Source organism: Glycine max, chromosome 11 (genome assembly GCF_000004515.6).
Source record: "Glycine max cultivar Williams 82 chromosome 11, Glycine_max_v4.0, whole genome shotgun sequence".
Classification (NCBI taxonomy): domain Eukaryota; kingdom Viridiplantae; phylum Streptophyta; class Magnoliopsida; order Fabales; family Fabaceae; genus Glycine; species Glycine max.
Window position 1 is genome coordinate 4,584,764 of NC_038247.2, and position 9,682 is coordinate 4,594,445.

The 9,682-nt window shown below is 35.4% G+C and overlaps 2 protein-coding genes and 1 pseudogene across 2 annotated transcripts; all 3 read left to right on the forward strand.

Annotated features, from left to right (window-relative positions):
* LOC100798485 (oxygen-evolving enhancer protein 1, chloroplastic-like) lies at positions 1-1,527 on the forward strand. Its single transcript, NM_001252807.2, has 2 exons — positions 1-246; positions 600-1,527. The coding sequence occupies exons 1-2, from the start codon at positions 16-18 to the stop codon at positions 1,356-1,358; spliced, it is 990 nt and encodes a 329-aa protein (NP_001239736.1). The 5' UTR covers positions 1-15; the 3' UTR covers positions 1,359-1,527.
* A 2,135-nt stretch (positions 1,528-3,662) lies between these two features.
* Positions 3,663-5,774, forward strand: LOC100804329 (CASP-like protein ARALYDRAFT_485429). Its single transcript, XM_003537378.5, has 3 exons — positions 3,663-4,206; positions 5,177-5,309; positions 5,399-5,774. The coding sequence occupies exons 1-3, from the start codon at positions 4,076-4,078 to the stop codon at positions 5,591-5,593; spliced, it is 459 nt and encodes a 152-aa protein (XP_003537426.1). The 5' UTR covers positions 3,663-4,075; the 3' UTR covers positions 5,594-5,774.
* Positions 5,775-7,526: 1,752 nt separating this feature from the next.
* Positions 7,527-9,614, forward strand: LOC100775623 (pentatricopeptide repeat-containing protein At2g29760, chloroplastic-like; annotated as a pseudogene).
* The last annotated feature ends 68 nt before the right edge of the window (positions 9,615-9,682 follow it).

Here is a 9,682-nt window from a genome sequence, read left to right on the forward strand (position 1 = left end):
ACAACAACAATAACAATGGCTGCCTCACTACAAGCTGCAGCTACCTTCATGCAACCCACCAAGGTTGGCATAGCCTCTCGCAACCTCAAATCTACACAATGCATTTCTAAGGCTTTTGGCTTGGAACCTGCTGCAGCTAAACTCACTTGCTCCCTTCAGCCTGATCTCAAAGAATTTGCTCAAAAATGTGTCGACGCTACCAAAATTGCAGGATTCGCCCTTGCCACCTCTGCTCTCGTTGTTTCTGTATGTCTTTCTTTCCCCTTCTCCCTTAATTTGTTGAATTATTCTGAAATCATATAACAAACTGCGGCTTCTATAAACTACACAATCTTAATTTTAAATATCGGTAACTAATTTACTTATTAAAATTGAGATGTCTTAACTTGCTAGTTCATCTAATAATATATTGTGATGCTTGTTGAGTGGGCAATTTATTTATTAAAATTGATACTACATCTTAATTTAACTGGGTGGCATCATGCATGACTAAGTGAGAATGTTGTGCAATAGATTATACAAGTAAATGGGAGAGAAATAGACACAAAAATAGTTGTTATTTAAGAATAGCACAAGTGATTGGTGTTGTATATATTCAGGGAGCAAGTGCAGAAGGTGTTCCAAAAAGGCTAACCTTCGACGAAATCCAGAGCAAGACATACTTGGAAGTGAAGGGAACTGGAACTGCTAACCAGTGCCCAACCATTGAAGGTGGAGTGGACTCATTCGCCTTCAAGCCAGGGAAATACAACGCCCAGAAGTTGTGCCTGGAACCAACTTCCTTCACGGTGAAGGCAGAGGGCGTGGCCAAGAACGCCCCACCCGAATTCCAGAACACCAAGCTCATGACTCGTCTCACCTACACCCTGGACGAGATTGAGGGTCCCTTCGAGGTTACATCCGATGGAACCGTGAAATTCGAGGAGAAAGACGGAATTGACTATGCTGCTGTCACTGTTCAGCTTCCCGGGGGAGAGCGTGTGCCATTCCTCTTTACCATTAAGCAGTTGGTGGCATCTGGGAAACCAGACAGCTTCAGTGGGGAGTTCCTAGTGCCTTCTTACCGTGGTTCCTCTTTCTTGGACCCCAAGGGAAGGGGTGCCTCAACTGGTTATGACAATGCTGTTGCTTTGCCTGCTGGTGGCAGAGGAGATGAAGAGGAACTTGCTAAAGAAAACAACAAGAGTGCTTCTTCTTCCAAGGGCAAAATCACCTTGAGTGTCACCAAGACCAAGCCTGAGACTGGTGAGGTTATTGGGGTCTTCGAGAGTGTTCAGCCTTCTGATACTGATTTGGGGGCTAAAGCTCCTAAGGATGTTAAGATCCAAGGCATCTGGTATGCTCAGCTTGACTCATAGACCCTTTTTCTTAATGCTGTATTTCTACTTTCTTGTAACTCCCCCAGTTGGCGAAGCACTCAGAGCGTTATCACGTGTGTATATTATATTGACTTCGATTATAATGCTTAAAATTAAAAATGTCCAACTTACCTTTTCAGTTTCACTTCTGCCAACTATTAATTATCAACGTATACGTGTTTCTGATTGCCCTTGAGTGCTTATTTTTGTTGGGAATATAGCTTAGATTGTTTAAATGAACTGAATGACATGTTGGAGAGTCTGTCATTGAAACCCCAAGTTGGATCAGTTTATTCAACCTGGATATTCTGATATGGTGTTTATTCTTTCCTACTTGGTATGTATTGCTGGATTCACAACAAAAGAAAACAAATGTAACTCTGGTTCACCAAAAAATGGTGGAAAGAAAAGCTCAAATCTGTTTTTAATATGAACTTTTACGCACATTATAAATACTATATTTTCAACTAAAATGCTTAAATTTGACAAGAACTACCATACTGGATGCAAACTGCTTATTGTAACAAAAGAGAGTACAACGACATTCGGTTTTATAAACATCTAAAGGTTACGCAAATAATTGTGAGAGTTTTGAGCTGTAAAATCATAAATGTATAACTTTATGCCACCAATTTTTGGTGTGTTGTCTACGTTGTTAGAAATCTTCAAACCAAAGGCCATGCTTCGGGTTAAGACTTAATAGTTTGGAGTTTTCAAATGAAAATCCAAATCGCACTTTATCTTGCACATCCATATTAATCTAAGAGTAAACCCTGGAGGTAATTCGAAAAGAATTCCTTTGTATCGGTCTTACGCTAATCTTAACATGAGAGGAAAATATATCATTTTGTTGTTTTCATGATTGGCCGATTGATGACTGAAATCCAAAGTAAATTTTAAAAGAGATTTTTTAAACTCTAGATGAAAGAGTTATGTGTTAGTATTTTTATCAATATATATGACATTTTTATTTTATAAAAAATATTAACAAATAATTATTTATTGATCAACTTAAAGCTTCAAACTTCAGTGCCCTTAACTTTGAACCGACCAGTCACCTATCTAATAACTCCCGTCACTGCTTTGTTCTTGTAACAATGTGCAAGAAGAAAAGAAATATCGACATACAAAACGAAACAATTATTATTGTTGTTGTTTCATATCTTTTGGTTCCTATTTTTTTTTTTTGAATTTTTTTAGTTCTTAATCTAAATTTTATTTGCTCTTAATCCTTTAACAATTTTGCTCTTTACCATTAAGTATTACCATGGCAGTTACATTGTGAGCTACATAATTTGTCAAATTTGATGTGACATTTAAGTTTGAGATTTAAGTTTGAGGAAGAAAAATTAAAATGGAATAGTTTAGGTTATATTTGGTAAAATTAGTTAGAAAAATTAGTTTATTAAATTATATGTTCGTTAGCTGGTTGTTGAAATAATTAAAAAATATAAAATGACTTGAAAAATATTAAAGCTATGATTTATTTAAAAAAATAAGTTGAAAATTTAATAAATACATTAAGAATAAAAAATAGAAACTAACATTTTTAAAAATATTACTTCAAGGAAAGTTTGAAAAAATATTAAAAACAACTCAGAAGTTAATAAACAATTAGTTACCAAATAATCAAATAAGTTTTTAATTAATAAAAAAATTAAAAATTAATTAAAATATGTTGTCAGATTTAACATTTTTTCTGGCAAGTTAGATTGGAGATAAAGGTTTTCAAGAATTCAAAGATTAAGGGTTATATAATTTTGGTGTTTTAAGTTTTGATTCATGGGTTGGGTCATTTGTAATTTTCCTTTGCTTACTATTTTATTTTATTTTGTCATATTTATTGTTTTCATTTTTTTAGGATGCTAATTTTTATGATATGTATATGTAGAAAATTTCATACAATATTAACACAAATACTGTACTTTTGTATGGTTAACAAATTATAAATGACCAAAGTCAAACAATTATTAATTATATCTCAATCTATAATTGATGTACAATAAATATATATAGGGGAGTCAAACTTGGATATCAAATTCTACTTGTTTTTTGTTGTTGTTGTTGAATATATCAAATTCTAGTAATTTACACACTGTTCAATTGTGAGCTATACTAGTTGATAGATGTAAATTGGTATTTGGCATTGATAAATTAAAGGATAAATAATTATTTATTGTTTTTGAAAATATGTAACAGTAATAAATTTTTTTTTAAAAGATCAAAAAATAAAATTTAATTGAATTTATTTATCCTAAATTCAATTATTAAGATCCGGGTGGGTATCCGAATACAATCCGTGTTCGCGTCGACTGAGCACATTCTACGTACTCGACAGACAAATCATACACTTATCGATTCCATCCCTGTCGTCGTCTCTCAACTTTGCGTATCAGAAGACTTCATTTTCTTCTGCATTTCACCGTAAAAGAAAAAGCAAGAATAAAATTAAATTTACCATTTTGTCTGTGACACTGTGTCTTATGCTCTTTCTGTATTTTCCTTCCACATCTATATTCGTTTCACATTCATAATTTCATATTCTAACCTTTCCTTTTCCTTTCTGTCTGCACCTGAGTTTTCATTTAATTAATTAATTAATTAATTTTTTTGTTTTATTTGCCAAAATGATTTTCTGATTGGTTTTTGATGTTAAAAGGAAACCTGGGGCATGTTTCATGAGCCTATCTTGCAGGACTAAAGAGTGAGTGAGAGTGATGGAGGAATTGGCAGGGGCGTTTGGCACCAGCGCCAGCTTTGCTCTTCGTTTGGGTCAAACCGTTTTCTCTTCTTCTTCCCTTCTCTTAATGTGTTTGGACGTTGGTTTCTACTCCTACACTGCTTTCTGGTACTTCACTTCTAATTTTGATTCATACTTGTTGATTTTATTGCCTTTCCTTTCCCTCCCTCGAAACATGCAAAAAGTAAATTATGTTTCCCATCTTTTATGAGTTGTAAACATTTGATAGATAGAAAGTAGAATTACATATTGATGTGTTGTTTTCAAAATATGTCAACTGCTACCTGAAATCAAAAGAATCAATGATTCCTATAAGTTTGTGGGAATTAAAAGATTTGATTCATTATGCTACTAAAAAATACAATTTGCAAAGGTGAATGAATGTTGGTATGTTGCAGATTCCTTCTTTATGCTTTCTAGAGAATAGGAGCAGCAGTATATTCTCAAGAAATTGCAATTAGGAGCCTTGAAATTGCTTTTCTGCAACGTTAGGAGGGTTCTTAGAAACATTATGTGCTATTTGTCCAAAGAAAGTTTATGTACGCCAATTGAGGAGAAATTGCATTGAAGTGGTGTACTAACAAACTACGAGGCCTAATCTCCATAAGTAAGTTGAATTTTGGAAATTAGTAGGATTTAGCAAAGGAGATAGAATGAACTGAGTTCTATTACTTTTTAACTAATGTTTAACCTTTCATTAGGTGAGGTTAATGTAAAATTGTACTTGCCAACATCTTTTACATTCCCCACTTCAGAATCAAAGTGGAATTGTTGGTATAATGCCAAAGGAGAAGAGGCGTTTCAAATTTTAAAATTTGTCTGCACCACTAAAATCATATAATAGTATCTGACACGATTTGGCTGTGATAAAAGAGTGCAATACCTTGTACTATGTTTGTCCATGTAGCAATTTCGTAATTTAATACAGAAGGAAAAAGATTTAGGTATACGGATGCCCTTATATCTTAAGAACTTATATTGGCGTGTCTTGCAGTTTATTCTATCAAGTTTATCGTATATGCATGTGCCTCACCTGGGGATTCTTAACTTTTTGTCTTCATATCATGCTATTCCACAGCTATTTGGTAACAGTCATGGGTTTGGTAATTCCATGGAGCATAACATTGTTGGTGGTAGATGCTTACTCTGTCTTCATACAGTATTTACCGGTTCAACGAAGGCTCATAATGATTATCTTTTTTGGAGACATGGTACGTGCAGCTTGTTTCTAAGACTAAATTAGAGACCTCATTGTTAATTTGTTACCATACTGCACTAAGGATATTTTTCTCTGCTCCAGATGTTGTCATGTCTGTCACTAGCTGCAGCATGTTCTACAGCCAGCATCGCAGATCTTCTACTTGATGCTGGAGGATCACACTGTCCACCAAAGCTATGTGGTAGATATCAATTGTCTGCTGCAATGGCCTTCTTGTCTTGGTTTCTTTCATCTGTTTCCTTTCTTTTCAATTTTTGGCTATTCTCTTCTCTGTAAAATATCTTGCTTCCTGTTGATTTGTAGATAAATGAAAAGGGTGCAAATGACAAAGTCATTTGTTCTTAGGCATATATATTTTTTGTTCCCTGAGAATAAAATTTTGATGACCTCTGTGATTAGTCAATACTCAACAATGTAATAGTTGCTCTTTCAATGCAAGGGAAATATGGAAGGTTTATTTCTTGGCTCTCAACTCTCAAGTGCTACCTGCTTTTCTTCTGCATCTCCCCCAATTTTCTACTTTCCTTTTTTTGATAGTTATAAAACATGAACTCCCAATATTTCACAAGGACAATGTTCACAATCAGAAATGACACCATTGGGCAGAAATTTGTTAACAGACGAGACTTGGGAGACTCCATGCTGATCAAGTACAACTGGTTTCAACTCCTGGATTTATAGCATGACTTTCAGGATGTGCATGCCTGCAATTTGTTAGCATAATACTATAATCATGTTATAGATGTGAAACTAAAAATGTTAATAAAAGGAATTATATACAGTATATTTTTAGAAAAGCAATATATTTTTTTTTATGAAGGGAGGGGGGTTCAAAATTGTTATTGGTATGAACTTGGGTGGTTATTATTTATTAACTCTTAAATATATAAGTGGTATCTATTATACTGGCTTATCCAACAAATAATTTTTTACTATAAATAATGACTAATATTGAATCTTGATGAATCCGATTAATTTCTATTATCATCTTTTTTTATCTGTGTTTAACATTACTATCTGAAAAACCAGTAAACTTTTATATCTACATGAATATGATAGCTACGCAGAACTTAAAGGAAATAATATAGAAATTATAAGGTTTTTATGCGAACAGGTAATTCTCAGATGACATTATTCAGCTTTGAACGACAATCATGCGACAAGAAATAGACTAGACATTCAAACCATCCTTAACGTAATCATCGTTTTATATTTTGTATAGTTTGCGATTAAACGCAATTTGGAATTTTTGTTATTAATCATTCCTTTTAATTTGTCAATCAAATACTTTTGATTTGACATATATTCTTTTCTATATATAAAGTCTTAACTTTATGACAAATAAACAAGGTAAAATTTAGTTTTTTTTTTAATTTAATCATTTATCTTTTAAAATTTTTATTTTAATCCTTTATTTTAATTAAAAGATTCAAAATAATCTTTTTATTATGAAAAATTTAAAGCTGTTAAAAGTATAAAATTATCGACTGTTAAAGATTATCATAAAATAAAAAATTTTCTTTGAATGTGTTCATTCTGTAAAGGCAACAACAATATCTAGGAACCCAAATGAAGAACATAATCCAGAGCCAACATGAAGAACACAACCCAGAATAAATCAAGAATCCCAAATTGCAACCCAAAATCCCCGAGTCACAAATCATAACCCCAAATCACAAATTCATCTCAGCAGGTTACGATAGTTTTGAAAAGGAGAGAGGTTCAGGGGTTTGGCAGTGACAGAGATCGGAGTCAGCGGTGGCAGAGGGAGGCCGAACATCTCGTCCACAAGCATGACTTCAGTAGTTTCGGAGGCTCGTGTTCTTGAAGCATACTCCGCACACCCTAGCCATGTCAGCATCGTTAAGGGAAACATGCTCCCCATCATCAATGACATTATGACCGTTGATTCGATCGCCGACGACCTTAGCACCGACAACCTCGTTCCGTTGCTGGGTTCTGCGATTCGAATAAGCTTCTTGAAATTGAAGGAGGACGCGAATAAGGACGAGGTCTTGAGCGCGGTGAAAGGAATTCTTGAGAATTTCAAGCAGATTAGTGAAGGTCGAAAGTGAGGTTAGGGATTTGAAGAGGAAAATTGGAGTTCTGGAGACTAAGCAGATTAGGTCCGAGGAGGAAATGAGAGGTACATATTACAACTATAATCATACACACGCCGACACACGAAATATGACAAAATCTCAGACACTGTAATAATTTTTTAATTAACGACAGAAAAATGAATGCATAGGATTGGTACAAATACAATAACCTTGGGAACCTGATATCAGGTTAGATTTGATGTTCTCCGCTTTGAAACTGAAACCTGCGAGCGTTGGTTCCCGCCTTTTTTGTGTTGGCTCTCTACAAACAAAAATCAACAAAATCATATGGCACCAGTTGAAGTCACCAAGTCACCAAACCCTTCACCATCTCTTGGACCAATGTTTCTCCATGAGACAACTCAAGCTTGTCCATGCCCAGATCATCCTCCATGGACTCGCAGCCCAGGTTGTCACACTGGGCAAGCTAGTTTCTCTTTGCGTTCAAGCGGGAGATCTCCGTTATGCACACCTCCTGTTCGATCAAATTCCCCAACTCAATAAATTTATGTACAATCATTTAATAAGGGGCTATTCGAATATTGATGACCCAATGTCTTTGTTGCTCTACTGCCAGATGGTGCGTGCTGGCCTTATGCCAAACCAATTCACCTTCCCCTTTGTCCTCAAAGCCTGTGCTGCCAAACCCTTCTATTGGGAAGTTATTATTGTTCATGCCCAGGCTATTAAGCTCGGAATGGGGCCTCATGCCTGCGTGCAAAACGCAATTTTGACTGTGTATGTTGCTTGTCGTTTCATACTAAGTGCATGGCAAGTGTTTGATGATATTTCTGATAGGACTCTTGTGTCCTGGAATTCCATGATTGCTGGGTATTCTAAAATGGGCTTTTGCAATGAAGCCGTTTTGTTGTTTCAAGAAATGCTACAGCTCGGAGTGGAGGCTGATGTATTCATTTTGGTTAGCTTGCTTGCTGCTTCCTCAAAGAATGGTGATTTGGATTTGGGAAGATTTGTGCATCTTTATATTGTTATTACTGGAGTTGAAATTGATTCAATTGTGACCAATGCCCTCATAGATATGTATGCCAAGTGCAGGCATTTGCAATTTGCTAAACATGTTTTTGATCGAATGCTCCATAAAGATGTTGTTTCTTGGACTTGTATGGTTAATGCTTATGCTAATCATGGGCTTGTTGAGAATGCTGTGCAAATTTTTATTCAGATGCCGGTGAAGAATGTGGTTTCTTGGAATTCAATAATTTGCTGCCATGTTCAAGAAGAGCAGAAGCTGTGAAAGTTTTCCACAGGATGTGTATTTCAGGTGTGATGCCTGATGATGTAACTCTTGTTAGCATTCTTTCATGCTGCAGTAACATGGGTGATCTGGCATTGGGAAAACAAGCCCACATTTACATTTGTGATAATAATATTACAGTGAGTGTGACGCTTTGTAACTCCCTAATAGACATGTATGCAAAATGTGGTGCTCTTCAGACTGCCATGGACATCTTGTGGATGCCTGAGAAGAATGTGGTGTCTTCGAATGTTATTATTGGAGCACTTGCTCTGCATGGTTTTGGAGAAGAGGCAATTGAGATGTTGAAGAGGATGCAAGCTAGTGGACTCTGTCCAGATGAGATTACCTTCACAGGGTTACTTTCTGCCCTTAGTCACAGTGGTCTTGTGGACATGGAGCGATATTACTTTGACATAATGAATTCTACTTTTGGGATTTCTCCCGGTGTTGAACATTATGCATGCATGGTTGATCTTTTAGGGCGTGGGGGGTTCCTAGGAGAAGCAATAACCCTAATACAAAAGATGTCCGTTTGGGGTGCTTTGCTTGGTGCTTGCAGGACCTATGGGAATCTGAAGATTGCTAAGCAAATCATGAAGCAGTTGCTAGAGTTAGGACGATTTAATTCTGGGCTTTATGTGCTTCTCTCAAACATGTATTCAGAATCTCAAATATGGGATGACATGAATAAGAACAGGAAAATAATGGATGACAAGTGGGATAAAAAAGAGCAGGGCGATTAGCTTCATTGAAATCGATGGCTTTATCAATTCATGGTGGATGACAAAAGGCATGGTGCTTCAACTAGTATATACTTCATATTGGATCAATTAATGGGTCATCTAAAGTCTGTAGAATATCCATGTAAATATTATGATGTGGATGAAATTTACTACTCTAGCAATATTTAATTCAGCCTCAAATTTTTTGGATGGAATCAACATCACTTTAAATGACATATTGTCGTCTTCTATTGAAACAAAAAGAAAACAAAGTCAACTTCTT